The sequence below is a fragment of the Candoia aspera genome, chromosome 10 (genome assembly GCF_035149785.1).
Source record: "Candoia aspera isolate rCanAsp1 chromosome 10, rCanAsp1.hap2, whole genome shotgun sequence".
Lineage (NCBI taxonomy): Eukaryota > Metazoa > Chordata > Lepidosauria > Squamata > Boidae > Candoia > Candoia aspera.
In genome coordinates, this window is record NC_086162.1 from 10,739,422 (window position 1) to 10,755,576 (window position 16,155).

Consider the following 16,155-nt stretch of genomic DNA (forward strand, 5'->3'; position numbering starts at 1 on the left):
AGTATGAAGTCTTTAATTTTTGTCCAGTACATCCTCTTACAGAAGGCAAAAGATATAGCCACTGTGTTATAAAGCCACTGTTATAAAAATGCTGGACTACTTAAAAGGGTATTTATGTGCTTTCTGAAATGTCCTCAATATTCTGACTCTAACCCCCCTGCACTCCACACACAGAGCTAGGTATTTTCACCTATTTCTCATTGCAGAATGCAACAGCAAATTAATTCAAGCTATTTGTAACTTCATTTGTTTGCCTAAAATTGCAGTGCACTAGAGAAATGCCAAAATGAAACTTTTTTTCAGTTGTTAAGCAAGAGATGTTTCAAATTAACTAGTTAAATTACAGGTGAGTTTGAGAGACATGTTTTTCAGTAACAGAACTTTTTGTTAAAGCTTTGAAAAAATAAAGGCGCTCTTAAATTGATTTGGACTCTTGGTGAAACATCCATTCGGTTATCTTTGCAAAAATGCACACATGGTTTGCCACTGCCATTTCCTGACATGTTTTTTAACTTCTCGGTCAGTCTAGCAGCCTAAAATTCCCTGAGTTTCTCATTCAAGTATTGACAAGGTCCAATTTGCTTTTTAACCTTGTCAAAGGTCAGTCAGAGGTTCCTCCCCGATTTGATCCACTTACCTGAAGAGTAAGTCCCAATGCAGTCAACTGAGTCATTACTGAATAGACATATATACAATTTTCATGGCAAATCATTTCACTTTTAAATTCTCATATGCAGATTCCTGGTCTTTAATGCTACATTTATTTTACATTGTTTTAACAACATTTACCTGACAGCTAGCTATACTACTTCCAACTTGTATTTCTGATAGCCTTTTCTGTACCCAACACACATTTCCAAAAATTTTGCAAGAAGCTTTTACAGTGGCAAAACATTTGCTATCTAAAGACAGCAGAAAAATGCACCAAATTTGAGTAAGTCTATTTATTGATGACTGACTAAGTCTAAGATACAGAGATATGGTAATTATAAATTTTATTATTTTGATGAAATGAGCAAGGAGATCAAGCACATATATCTGAACACAGGCATGCACAGAAGCAGTTTCACGTTTAAACTATTAAAAATTACAGAGAGAACCACCTGGCACCAGTCATATATTTTAATTAAAACATCCAAAGGCTTGGAGATGGAGTATCAGATAAATGTTCCTCATATCAAGGTAAGCTGGCTACAAACACAATTCTAGTTAACCCAATCAATTCTCTTTATTGTAACTGATGAAAAACCACTTTTAAAAGCTTGAGGAATGTTTAAAAGTATTTTAATTGCAGTAACCATCTGCCACACTGGGTTCCTTAAGCTTAAGTCTTAAACGTATACTTTCATTTCCAACATAATCCAGTATACAACATGCCATTCTTGACTATATAGTTACCAATACTATTGCCACACGGGGGCGCTTTTAACTGCCATATCCATTCTACAACAATGATACAAATTAAATAGATAGTATACCAGGCTTTTGTCGTCATCCCATCCAACATACATCAAACATTTTTGATGGCATATATTCAGATAAGGAGCAAAGCTTAACCTTACTTGAAAAATATCTCTAGGATCAAATTGTAAAAGCAGGAGAACTTTTACAGAATAAATGTTCTGAGCTAATAATTTCTTCTCAAATGTTCTGACCTAATAAGCTTTGAACCTACGAGTGCAATGATTTTTACTCTTTTTACAAGATAGAGTTCCCTTTTTATGTGCTGTTTAAGGAAAGCTGTTTTCATTTCTATACTTAGTTCTGAAGATACCCTAAATTTTAAGAGACTTAATGCCTTCAAATTCAGTCTTATGTTAACAAGGAATTATTTACTGAAAGTACTAGCATAGTCAAGAAGGGAGGTGGTTCTGGGTTGTCTGAACAAATAGCAGCTGACAACTGCTGAAGTACAAGACAAAGCTCTTATTGTAAATCTAGAACAATAGGCAACTGCACAGAAAACAGTACTGAGGAAGATCATGCCACTGTATTTAGGAATCTGTAGGCATTTCAATATTGCATTCCAATATTCTAGCTATAAATATGCTTGAACTGCTTATGTAGTAATGCTAGTTCCAAAACCACTCACCTGTGATAACAGCATTGTGCAGCTTTATTAAATCACTTGGTTACAGTAATATCTTAAGACTGACAGATTCTGAAGTGTAACAGTTTCAGCATGAACATTACACTACATATTTTGTTCACAAAAATGTCAGAGCTGAACACAGCACTAGCCATCAATCCAGGAACAAATGCACTGGAATAGAAGAAATGCAACAAGATAGCGACACTGGAAAGACAACAGTTTAGAAAAAGAGTGAACAGGAAAGGGCTCCCCTCTAATTCCCCAAATCAAGTGTACAGTCAGATCTAACTATACAGCTCTACATCAGTTTCTAGAAACTTAACAAAAAAACACTGGCCAATACAGTCTTTGGATATTTAGACAAAGGGGAGAATGTCAGTTTCCAGAATGAAGTCAGTCGCTCTCATTCTCACCAGGTTCTTTGCCTCCTTCTTTGTTCTTTCGTACTTCTTCAATATGCTTATCCTAGTAAAGCAAAAGTAAGAGAATGAAAAAACAATGGATTCTTTGGAAATTTTAATTCTACCCAAACTGGGAGATTGAAGTACTTTCCCTTAAACTAACACTGTCCAAATAGGATGGATTACAATTGCCCTTTGGCTACGCTGTGGGAAATTCAGCGAGCAGTTTCCTGACAGAATAGATTATGCCAGATTGGGGAACACTAGTGTCAACACAGCAAAGGGCTAGGTTTAAATAACATACATCTAAAGTCTACACAGAGCATATCCTGTATTTTCAGACTGTAATAGTGATGGGCTCAATAATTTAGACACTGAGAATTTTCATTCCAGCTGGCTAGCCTTAAGGTATACATTAAGTTACCTATACAATCTTTTAATCCAGTATTTTAAGAGTTCGCTCCAGATGTCTATAGTGGTCGTTTGTAAGTTATCCTGTGTTTAAGGAAGCTACTGCCTTAAATGTACGCTTTTGAAGGAGTATTTTTTATTCTTAAAATCTAATGTTGCAAGAGCAGTCTAGGTCACAAAGGGTAAAAAATCAAAGTTCCCACCCAAACTGCCCAAAAACAAAGAGGTACTCTGCTACCCAATAAGCCAGTACAAGGACCAGTACAGAGACCAAAAGACCATCACTGCTTTAATTTCAGATGCAAGACATGTGAATTTCCTTGTGTCTTTGGGAACAGAAAGGTAACATTCAGCTGCCATACAAAAGTTTCTTTGGCAAGTTATGCATTTCCATTTTTCTGAAAAATCAGTAATATTTAACAAGATGTTTGGCTCAATCTAACTCTTGTTTTAACTTAGTTTATTAGGTATTTTGCTTGTTTTTTGTGACTAAACAAGCCTCCCACAGCAGCCAATTTATGGTAATGCCCAATGGTTTCTCAAGTTTTGAAATACGATAGTCCAAATACAACTCAGGTGAATGAGCTAGTCGCCATTTTTACTTCTGGTAAAGTTCAGTGTCTTTCTCCATAGTATTCAAATTCAACAGCCACTTCTTTACCAGTTAGCTACCTGCTTATGAATTTTGGATTTAGCCACTGCATGTTTTAAAAAACAAAACTTTTATGTGAAAGCTGAAGAACAAACTATTGCCAGTTATTCTTTGTGCAACTGGCAATCTAAGTTTGCACTGTTTTCTAAATGAAGAAAATTAGAACAGCACTTACTTTCTCTCTCAAGCGTTCCAGTTTAGCAGCCATTTGTGCTTCTCTGTTCTCTTTGTTAGCTTCCATTTTGTGAGTCAACTTTTCCTCTGCCATTTTGCTGAAGTTGTTATTTTCTTCAATCGCCTTCTGCAGCACCTCTTTTTCATGCTCTCTCTTTTCAGCTAGTTGCTTCAAAACTTCAGCTTCATGGGACTAGAATACAGATCCATTTTGTATTTAGCTGAGCATAATCTATATGCAATTAGAGTTCTTGGCTAGGTAAATATTACCCTCATATCATTAATATGATCTAGTAAATGGTTTGAGTCCACTACAATTAGGTTAACTTAAATCAGGCAGCCCCACCCTCCTCAGCCATGCTACATTTTCCCATCAAACTTCTGAAGTTCTTAAAAATAATTTAGGATCCATGTTCAAAATAGTTCTGTTAGGATTATCCATAACACAATCGCAACCATGAATTCCCATTCAGTTTTTGATAAATAGGAAGTACTGAAAAGGCTACAGTAGGAGGATTTTTTAAATCATAATTTACAATCCTGCTTTATGGTCAGCTATTAGTTGCTAGTTTAAGAAACTCACCTTTCACTGGCATATAGATATATGAAACTAGAATAGTATATATTTACCTTGCGCCTTTCTTCTGCAGCTTCTAATTTCCTCTGAATTTCTTCCAATGAGAGATCTTTTTTCTTTGGAGGAGAGAGAGGAAACTCTGGAACGGCTTCTTTTGAAGGAGGACCAAGTATCAATTCAAATGCCTGACCTGAAGCACGTTTTTCTAGTTCTTTCACCTGAATGTCTAGATGAGATATTGTTTAGTTAATATTCTGAGGCATATCATGTTGAGCCTTATCAGACTTTAAAACCTGTGAAACCAGTTAACTGTGGCTACCTATCTGCCCAGGACCTTCACTTATGGAACCAGTAAAATTCCACGTACTCCTGCAAATATGAAATTACTGGATTCCTTACAGAAAAGAAAAGGAAATTAAAACTTCCTTTTTTTGTATTATTGGATAGGTCTGTACTAGATATTTAGACCTGAGCATTGCATAACTTATAGCCAATTGGAGCATATTCAGTAAAAATAATCCTACATAAAATTAAAACACTGGAACACATTTAAGGATTAAATTAACTATTTAACTCCAGCCTAATCAATTATAATTGGCTCAGAACTATACTTTTAAACCTTAGTCACTAAATTGTCTACCCATTTAACCTCCAGAGGAGGGAAAAAAAGAAACACCTTTTTATACTAGGCATCCCCTATCATTTTTTTCAATTTATGTATTTATACATATATTTGTTTGCAAATGCAACTTTTCTTTAGAAACTAATAGCTGTAATCAAAGGATGACTCATAACACCCATTAAAAATAACTTGTGATTTTTCCTGAATGCTGAAAAAGCATTTATCATATTCAATTATGATGCATTATAATACAGTGAAGCTAATTCTTACCAGAAGAAGCCATGGCTAAAACAGAATGACTCCAAAAGGTATTACAGCTACTCCAGTAAATGAGCCCTAAGAAAACAGAAACATCATTATATATTTATATATAATGAAATACGAAGTACTGTTAACATGACTGATCTCCGTACTTAACAATTTAAAAATAGTCTTATATTATATATATATAATGATAAGGTATATTTTCTCTATCAGATTCTAGCCTTTGTGTTTCAAATCTGGAAGATACACGTGAAGCAATGCATCTAAAAAAGGCAAGCAGAATGGCATGTGTAATAATCCAACTAGTATACTCAGGCTTAGGTCATAACTGCTATGTCCTACTTTCTACCTCAAGACCTATACAAGATCCACTGTAACATGACTATATGGAATGAACAAAGACACAGTACCACGTGGCTGTTCTTCATGAGACACTATCATCACCATAGTCTCACCAATGACAGTATGGATATTTTATTGTTTAATACAAAGCACAGCACTGCCTTAAAAACCTTAAAGATAAGCAATTAACTAAGGTAGTATCTAGTTCCTCACTAATTTCACATGCAAAGGTTAATATAAAATATAGTCAATTTAAAAAAAAGGTTGATCTTTGTCTACAACTAGAAGCAACTCCTCTGTAGCAATAACAAAGAATCCAGCATCTGTACAATTCGGAAATAGATAGTAAATATTCAAGACATACACAAGCTGCTTTTAAAGGCAGACACACTAGCTTTCCCTTTGAACATATCTAGGTTGAAAATACCCCTGGAGTGCTTGCTGCTTGGGCACCCAGACATCTGAGGTGCCCAAGCATCAGGGATTATAATTTTATTTAACAGCTCAGGAGGCATCACCTAAAAATAAGGTACAGTACTCAAGGATTTGAAATGCATTTCTAGAACTGTCTACACTTCCTATGTCAGCAATTAAGGATGATCAAAGCCTTTGCATATCAAATTAAACCTCCCTCAAGAAAATGCCTGTTTCTAATGATCTACCAGCCAGAGATCAGTAATGCCATTGTTCCTGCTTTCTGAAAAAGCTCAAGGAACAAAGGCTACCTCAGGACAGTGTTTGTTCTACACCAGCATGAATAAAGCAACCAACATTGCTGTTGGGTCTCTTTAAAACACACGCACACAAAGGGCTTGAGATAAAACAGGACTTCAGCAAAGAACATGAAATAAAAGGACCTCTTAAGATTTAAGGCTGCTAGGTGTAGGATAATACAATAAAGGAAAAAAAACCCCATTGTGGAGCCAACAATTCCTTTTTGCAGGAAAAACTAAAAAAAAAAAATCTGAGCTGCCCATTAAAGAAAGGCCAAATAAACAACGCCCAAGATTGAGGAGGAGGAAGAAAAGCTTCCCCCTCCGCTGCCCCCCGAAGGGGCGGGGCCATCGGTCCTCAGACTAGAGATTAAAAAAAAGGGGGGGGAGTGGGAGGAGAGAGGGAGAAAGGAAGCCCCGCCCTCCCCACGCGCCGTTCTCGAACGCACCGAATTCAAACCGCCCGAAAGAGAGGAAGAGCGCGCGCGCGCGCTAATCCCCTCCGGAGGGGAGGGGGTTTGCAACGGTAACATCCGGGCACCCGCCGCCCGGGCGCCCCTCCCCGTTTCTCCCCCTCCCCCCTGGGGAGCCCCCTCCCCTTTCCGACCCGCCAGAAGAGCCCGAGCGGGACGAACCCTCGCCCTCCGGTTTTCCCCCGACTTGGCTTCCTCCCTTCAGGGCCCTCGGCCTGCGGCGGGGCGCCTCTTTTCCGTTCGTTCCCGCACCCACCCCACCGACCCTCTTTCGCTCGCGAAGATTTTAGGCGTTTTCCCCCTCTGAGGCGGACGGAGACGGCGCGCGCGAGGCGGGTGTTGTCTCTGGCGCCCCCTCCCTTCCCGCCAGCGCGCGGGGCAAGGCGGCGGCGCCCCCCCGCCGCCGCCGCCGCCGCCTTCCCCTCGAACAATGGATCAAAGCGCTCCGCTTCTGTCAAACCGAGGAGGGCTGCGGGAGCTGCCGACCTGAAGGAGCGGCTCCGGGGCGGCCACCTGCTCCGCGAGGAGCTGGAGGCAGAAGGCGAACGGGAAAGCCTCGCATTGGCCCTTCGTCAACGCCCCCCCCAAACCGGAGCCTCCGCAAAGGATAAGACCCCGAGGTGGATGGAGCCGCCTAAGACAAAGCGGCTTCGTGCGGCGACCTCGCCTGAGCCGCCCGCACCCATGAGAACCCCCTTCGCTCCTCTCAAGGGCTGGCTCGCCCGCCGAGGCCACCCCTCCCGGCCCGACCCAGCCTCGCCTCGACCCACCTGCTCCCGTCACCACACACAGACTCCGCTCCCAACTGCCCTGCCCGCTCCACAAAAGCGCCAAACAAAGGCACGTGACCCGCCCCAGACACGCCCTCTATTGGTTGAGGGGGGCGGCACGTGCCACTCGGCAGGGGGGGAGGGTGATGGGAGAAGCACAGAAGGGAGGGGGCGTTCGCTGCCCCTCTCCCTTTTATCTAGGGGTGATGGGAAATGTAGTCCTGGCTGGCGTAATGCCCTGGACCGCGTGCGACGCGCCGGGCGATCAGGCGCGGTTTAAGCTTAGCGAGCTTTGCGCGCGGGGCGAACGCAGCCGGTAGATCGGAAACGGTGTTACGAAGCGTGTGACGGAGCGCAGCCTTTTGGAAGGCGATCCAGCGAGGGCAGGGCTCTGAGCTTCAGCCCGGCCTTGCTCGGCATCCGGCGAGAACGCCACTTTGTTCCGCATCTCTGCTTCTGCCTGGGTCGCGTTTGGCAAGCCGCAGGTGGCCCCGACCAGGCTCAGTTCCTCCAAGTTTGGGCGCTTCCAGCTGGAGCTGAGCGAGCCGGTTTCTTGGGAAGTGGGGACCCTCACCCTTCAGCATGGCTGGCTGGGGAATTCTGGGAGTTGAAGTCCACACATCTTAAAAGTTGCCAAGGTTGAGAAATGCTGGTTTATTTGTTGGATTTCATCCCCTCGCGATCAGTCGATGCTCGATGGATTACAGCCAGTAATATGCAATAAAGCATCATCGACGATACCATCAAAATAAATGAAATGAAAATGAAATTCACAAAATCATCTCAAAAAATGCTAAGTTCTCAAGGGAAGAAAATGAAGTGCAACAACTAAATTACTACATAGTTGCGTTCAAGCTTCAAAAGCATCTTAAATAGTTTTGTTTAGCGTCCTCAAATCTAAGGTAGGAGCTGCTCGAGTTTCACGGGGGAGAGGATACTCCAAAATTTAGGAAGAGCACAGCTCCCAAGCCACTGCCCCAATCTAAAATTCTGATTGGGGACAAATAGGGAGCAAAGACCCCAAAGAAAGGAAAGCTGTCCCAGGAATCCTCGGGGGGCATAGGTGATTCTTCAAACGGGGGCTTTCACAAAGCAAATCAATTCTTTACTGGATTGGGAAGGAATGAGTCAGTGCCCCGCCCCCACCATCTCTCCCATCTGTGGAATGGATCTCTTGCGAGCTTCGTCTGAGGAGCGGTCTCTTGACGAGTTGCCTTTGGCGTCACGTTCTATCAAACTGCTGCACGTACGCACATACTTCCATCTCTCCCCAGTTATACGTCATTTGTGTGTTCTAAATCTTTCTCTGCAGGGGTGCCAGTAGGATGTGGTTGAAAAAGTCAAGATGGCAGCCACAACAGTGCGATCAAGGCAATACCCATGAAAAATATGCAGAGTTTTGACCAATCACACTGTCGGGGGCACCACCTTGACTTTTTTTGACTACACCCTGCAGACGCCCGTTTCTACATATATTACTTTCACTTCAAGCAAAGGCAGGCAGCGTAGTGTGTTACGGCATATGTGCAGTTTCCAGTGTAACAGACCTAAGACAGCATTTCTGCAGAATTACTTGAGAACATATTCTAGGGCAGGGTTTCTCAACCTTGGCAACTTTAAGGCAGCTGGACTTCAACTCCCAGAATACTGGGGGTTGAAGCCCACCTGTCTTAATGTTGCCAAGGTTGAGAAACCCTGCCTTAACCACTACCCCAAACTGGTTCTCATTTATTTGTTTTGGTTGCTGCTTTTGCAAAAAAAAACACCTTTGATCTGTATTATGCTTGTTTCTGGAACTGCTTTAGCATGCCCATTGCTATATGAAATGGGTGGTGAAGAACTATGATAGATAGACAGACAGACAGACAAATAAATAAATGTGTGGCATGCCTATTCTAATACGTTTTGTTGGAAACAAACTTAGATTCTTCTGGCCTCAAGGGGCGGATTGTGACTGTTCATTGGCCACGCAGCAGAAATCGCTTCTCACATAGTTCGGTTCACACTTTAGGGTAAGCTGTAATGTGTGAACTCAGTCATTATGTGTGTCAATAAATTTGGAAAGGAAAATTAAGAACCAAGAATCTCCATATACGCAAGTCCAATTTGTCAGCAGTTACAGTACATGTTAAAAGCACTTTTTGTATTATATGCGGGAAGCTGAAGTGTAATGAAATCTCTGTCAGACATTCTGTCTCGGGCCGTATGTATAGCACAGACCTGAATTGGTTTAACAGCAAAAGAAACAAATAGCACTGAAGGATTATGTGACACTTAAATCATTAAGAAATTATTCAGGCATAATTTTCCCACTCTTTTTGCCAGAACTAGATAGAATCGCAAAATGTTTGCACCACTATAAACATCTAAGATTTAGGATGCCCTGGAGCTCATCCATATGTGTTCTGCAACAGATTGATGGGACTGCCACTTGACTTAAATAACGTTGACCTCTCCCCTGAGAGATGGTGGTTCTTTCACCCTCTAGCACATCTGGTTTATGTTCTTAAATCAAGCACGTTTAGAAATTGTTTAGACTCATTGTTAGAGCCTTCAAACAAAGAATATCAGCGAATTCAATTCTGGCACAATGCTGAGCTACTCTGACAGATCGTATCTTCCTTTACTGAATGAATTATTTGGGGGGTTCCTTGGATATAACAGCAAAATAGATTTGAAAACTGGTTTAAATTTTTCAATAAGCCAAGCTTTAGACTGGTTTTCCATCACCTTAGCCATATAGGGTAGAAATCATGGGAGTTGAAATCCAAGACATCTGGAGGAGATTGGGTTGGTGTAAACGGCTCTAGACACATTTTTTTTTACAAAACACTCTATTCTGCTTTTCATCCCCTGATCACTCTGAACACGTCCCTGATTCATAGAATAATAGAGTTGGAAGAGACCACTGAGGTCATCAGATCCAGATCACAGCATCCCTAACCCCTACATGGCTGTCTAGCCTATGCTCAGACACATTCAGCAAAAGGAGCCCACCCCTTCTTTAGATAATTGATCCCACTTGAAACTGCTCTTATTTTTACAAAGTTTTCCCTAACCTTCAACTGAAATCTGCTTTCCTGTAATTTAAGTGGGGGAGGTGGTAAGGAGAGATTGAGGACACCAGAAGGAATCAGTGTAATGTTTGCACGAAAGCTTAGTGAAGATCTGAAAACCATGGTCTTCAACATTTCTATTAACAACTTGGAGGAAGAAGTAGAGGGGATGATGATCAAATCTGAAGATAACACATATTTGGGTGAAAAATGAAGAGCTTCACTCTTCCCTTGCGTTACTTGTGTGCATGCTTAAACGTTCTCTCTAGGGAGCCTCTGCCTTGTTGCTTGTCAGCAGGTGCCCACACAACATTCATAGGTTTGAAACAGCAGGAAGGAAGGCACAGCCTGGAGGTCCTCTGCAGCCTGGCATCAGGCCCTTCCATGTGTTCTGATCAAAGTTCATAAACCACAGTGAGCTGACAAGAAGTTGTTAGGCTTCATTTTCTAACATTTCTAAAACACTACCAAGTGCTCCCATGAGAAATTGCTTTAAAAAAGATCCAGTTATGGATGGAAAGATCCTGACAATTGTCAGCATAAACTGTACACTACAAGTATAATGAGAATAAAGTATATACATCAGGCTTCAAAGGGCAAAGCACACTGGCTGTCACTACAAAAAGTGCAAATTAGTCTCAGCTATAATGTGGCACATCCATTAACTTTTCCTTTTAGCTTTCCTTTCCTTTTTTTTTTTTGGCACCCTCACGCAAAAGGTTTAATCTGAGGATATTTAGTCCTATTGATTTCATGCATGTCATTCTAGAATTAAGAGTTTAATTGGATTTATTCCCACAAAAATCTGTATTGGATACCACTTAAACATGTGTTTAAGCAATTCCATGCACCACACTGACCTAGGTCCCATTAAACTTACTGGTTGATACTTTGCGGTATGTACACTTGCTCAAGATCAGCTGCACCTGTCTTCCATTAAAAACAAAATGCCATTTATCTAATCACATGTGAAGATTCAAAAGATTCTGGCATTGATAATCTATAATCCTAAATCAAAGGGATTGCTAATTTTCCTCCAGTACAGATTTATTAGAAAAATATTTCTTTTTCTAATCATGCAATCCTATGCATTTACCTGTATATTTATATATTTCACCGGTCTTCCCAAAGTGGATTACAATAATGGGTGGTAATAGAAATTAGATAAATAAATAAGTAATCCTAAAACAGGCTCATTGAAAAAAACAGATATCCTGAGGGAGCTAATAGTTAGGGAAGGTCAACACAATTCAGTGAATTTTTAATACATGTCTGAAACTCATCAGCTCTGTGGCATGGCATTATTTAGAGCAGCGGTCCCCAACCTTTTTGGCACCAGGGACCAGTTTCGTGGAAGACAATTTTGGTTATTTTTCCACGAACCGGCGGGGATGGTTTTGGGATTTTTCCACAGACTGGGGGGGATAGTTATTTTTCCATGGCATGGTTTCAGGATGATTCAAACGGTGGAGCTCAGGCAGTAATGCAAGTGATGGGGAGCAGCTGTAAATACTCAGGCTGTAAATTCTCTCGCTCGCCCACTGCTCGCCTCCTGCTGTGTGGCCCGGTTCCTAACAGGCCACGGACCGGTACCGGTACCGGTCTGTGGCCTGAGGGTTGGGGACCCTGATTTAGAGGATTCAGAGTGAATGTCTCATGCTTCCATTAGGTGAGCTATGTTAAATACTACATATCCCAAGTGTTTGGGCTGAAGCAAGTCAGTCTTGCTAAGCCTGTGGCATTTTAAGACAGCTGTAAATAGATCTGTAAGTTGTTGGCTCTTAAATGTATGTTGCATTGAATTAAATTGATATCTTTTAGTAACTGAACTCTCACCCCTGGGCACATACATAAACATACCTCCAAAGGTTGGCTCTTCTCTGAGAATGGGTTATTTATTTTTATTCTATGTAAATTGCAGCAGAAATCTGGATTTCTCATGGGCAAATGACCACCAAGGAAAGAAGCAGCACTGACACGTTATAAAAGGTGTTTTTTGAGATACCCTTTTCTAGCTCATCCATAGCTTGAGCTTTATCACGATCATCTTGATCTACAACAACAAAAAAAGAAGCTAAATAGTTTCAGCAAGCCCATTCTTTTATTAGGGGAGGTTATTGTTGTGACAAACCAGGATAAAACATTCAAAACACATATTACTTTAAAACTGGGGAATTTTTCTTTCTCTTCCCAATTGGATGTCTGTTTCCATGGAAACAGCACCCAGCAGCCAAACATTTTTTTTTCAGATGAATAAGCTGAAGTAGACATTTTCCAAGCAGCTATTACAGCCAGACTCTGTAGTATTTCTGATATGGTTCAGCCATTTGACCCTCGATATGACCTCCTATGGTAGAATTCATCGTATTTATTTCTTTGTTAGATTTATATTCTGCCTTTCCTCTAGGAAGTCAAAGTAGCTTATATGGGACCTCCCTTCATTTTGACCCCAAAACAACAAGCTTGAAAACTAGGTTGGGCTAAGAGAGAGACTGCCCAAAGTCATTCTGTAGGTTTCCATGACTGAAGGTGGACTTAAACTTTTCCTTGGCTTTGGCTCAACATCTTAACCACCATACCATGTTGGGTATCCATAAGTACCTCTGTGGTTTATACTGACTATGAATTGGCCTAACTCATTATTCTTCTACCATGCAATGTTAACTAAACTATAATGGCAATGTGCAGACAATGCAATAAGCTACAAATAAATCACATTATAGCTTGCTTGATGGTTGAACTAAACCAATGCTTACAGAACTAACTACCTCAGTCCCCAACTCTGCCAGAGCCAAAGCCATCTACTAATTTTTGTGATTTCAATTCTTTCCATCTGTATTGAGGCCAACCAACTCTGCTTTGATAAAATAAAGCAGTGTTTCTCAACCTTGGCCATGTTAAGATGTGTGGACTTCAATTCCCAGAATTCCCCAACCAGCATGCTGGCTGGGGAATTCTGGGAGTTGAAGTCCACACATCTTAAAAATTGCTAAGGTTGAGAAACACTGAACTAAGGCATTGCCCTTAGGTAACAAATGCTGGAGAACAGTGAGTAAGGGTCAAGTGAGGGAGCTTGGAGCTGAGTGTTAGCCCATCTACAACTAGTTCTACAATTCTTAAATTAGCCTTACATTATTATTTTTATTTCTATTTGTATGCCCCCCGCATCTCAACTAAGTGACTCTGGGCAGCTATGCCATTGCTAGTATTGGAAAGTCAAAATCAACTCCCAGTCCACTTGGTTTCTCTAGATTAGGTAAAGGTTTCCCTTGACATTAAGTCCAGTCGTGTCCGACTCTAGGGGGCGCTGCTCATCTCCGTTTCAAAGCCGAAGAGCCGGTGTTTGTCCGTAGACACTTCCGTGGTCATGTGGCCGGCATGACTACACGGAACGCCGTTACCTGCCCGCCAAAGCGGTACCTATTAATCTACTCACATTTGCATATTTTCGAACTGCTAGGTTGGCAGGAGCTGGGACTAGCAACGGGAGCTCACCCCGTCACGCGGATTTGAACCGACAACCTTCTGATCAGCAAGCTCAGCAGCTCAGCGGTTTAACCCGCAGCGCCACCGCGTCCCACCTTTCTCTAGATTAGGAACCCCAATTTTTTATTTTTTAACTTGGATTTTGAATAGTGTATTGGAGCTGTACTTCAGAAAGTGAGGACTGGCAGGCTGAATTTGGTTTATGTTAACATGATTGCTCCCCACATTTTGAAGCATTTTTTCTATTACATTACAAATTATAATTGGGTATCTACCCCCAGAGGGCCTCTGGGGAAGCCATAAGAGGCAGACGTTGTCTTGTTCTCTGACTTGGGCATATTGTCTTGATGGGACATTGCTTGACAGTTAATGTGATGTGATGGTTATGACCCTATAAACACAAGTGACATGTAAAGTAAATAGTGGCATTTTTTTTTAAACCTAAGAAATGCAATATTCCAAAGAACAGCAAATGGTGAAACTAAACTAGTTTCCTAAGCTAATGTTGTAGCAGGTTTGTGGCAAGTGGGCTGCTAGATTACTCCTTTTAGGGTTCTGGCGCTGTTTTATTCCATTATTTTATTTATTACCCTTTTGAAAGTGAAAGGTCCCCTGTGCAATCACCGAGTCATGTCTGACCCTTTGGGGGGATGCCGCTTTTGCGACGTTTTCTTGGCAGACTATAGAGCGGGGTGGTTTGCCATTGCCTTCCCCAGTCGTCACCTTCCCCAGCAAGCTGGGGACTCATTTTACTGACCTCGGAAGGATGGAAGGCTGAGTCGACTTGAGCTGGGTACCTGAGAATCCGGCTTCCGCTGGGATGGAACTCTGGTCATGGGGAGAGTTTCAGTTGCAATACTGCCACCTACCACCCTGCGCCACACAAGGCTCTCTGTTACCCTTTTAAGACTTCTGAAATCAGCCTATAAAACAGTTAAAAGGGACTCATAATAAAAGACTAAATACAATCAGTAAAATACAGTGCCACTCCTTTTAACCAATAGAAATGGAACCATTGATGACAAACTGTAGTGATTGATTATAAAAAGGCTTTCCAGAATAAAAACATTTTCAGCACCTCTCTAAACATGCAAAAGGAGAGGATTCCTTGATTCCTGTATCAGACACTGGATTTAATCTTAAAAGCTCTGAATTGCTTGGTTGTCTTCAGAAACCTTCTTCACATGCCCCACCAGAGACAAGATCTTTATGACGGTGACACTCCAGGAATAAAAGAACTATTCCAGAGAGACTTGTCTGGTGCCTACAACATTACACACACACACACACACACACTTTTATTTATTTATTTATTTATTTCAAGATTTATAAGGCTGCCCAACTCAAACAGTGTGACTCTGGGTGGCGTACAACATAAACACAGAATAGTGAAAATAACAATAGTAACAACAAAAAGAACAACAATAAAAACTAACAACAACCAGTACACAAATACAAAAGCTAGGCACCCACGTGCCCGTTTCTTTCTCTCCCTGACATTTACATTGTTTTATGACTTTAATATTTCTCGATCTGTGAGATCAGCATTTCTCAGCCTTGCCAACTTTAAGACAGGTGGACTTCAACTCCCAGAATTCTCCAGCCAGCATGCTTAACGTTGGCAAGGCTGAGAAACACTGAGTTAATGTTTTGCTTTCACCGCTTTCATTTTGATGGACTTTGGTTTGAGCTGCAGTTGTTTTTCATCCTTTGGCTTTTATTGATTAACTAATTAATTAATTAATTAAATTTTATACCCTGCCTTTATTTTGCACAACTCACGGTGGCATACATGGTGCTCCCTCCTCCTATTTTCCCCACAACCACCACCTTGTGAACTGGGTTGGGCTGAGAATGGCCGAAAGTCACCCCTGTCTATCTAAGGGAGGCTACAGCTCACCGTCTGCCACTTTCTAGTCAGGCTCCTCCACCACTGCATCAGGACTGTCCACTGGGCATGGACCAAAAAGTTAAGAGGGCAGCTGTAGCAGCGTAATCGAAGCTCCACCCATTTTTGTGTGTGTCACATACACAATGCACCACACCATTTGGACACCCTAAACAAACAAACAAGCAAACATTTATCACAGTCAGAGACCAGCATAAGGAGGGTGGGGTAGAG

General features: G+C 41.5%; 1 protein-coding gene across 1 annotated transcript; it reads right to left on the reverse strand.

Moving 5' to 3' along the window:
- Positions 1-929: 929 nt before the first annotated feature.
- STMN1 (stathmin 1) lies at positions 930-7,547 on the reverse strand. Its single transcript, XM_063311916.1, has 5 exons — positions 7,492-7,547; positions 5,200-5,265; positions 4,361-4,533; positions 3,732-3,923; positions 930-2,557 (listed from the first exon to the last, which is right to left on the reverse strand). Exons 2-5 carry the CDS (start codon positions 5,210-5,212, stop codon positions 2,486-2,488), a joined length of 450 nt encoding a protein of 149 aa, XP_063167986.1. The 5' UTR covers positions 5,213-5,265; positions 7,492-7,547; the 3' UTR covers positions 930-2,485.
- Positions 7,548-16,155: the final 8,608 nt, after the last annotated feature.

Bases quoted from the DNA above. Each gene is read 5' to 3' on its own strand.
- STMN1 (XM_063311916.1), bottom strand. The intron at 3,924-4,360 runs GTAAATATATAC...TCTGTATTCTAG, and splicing joins CTGCAGAAGAAAGGCGCAAG to TCCCATGAAGCTGAAGTTTT. The intron at 2,558-3,731 runs GTAAGTGCTGTT...TTGCTTTACTAG, and splicing joins TGGAACGCTTGAGAGAGAAA to GATAAGCATATTGAAGAAGT.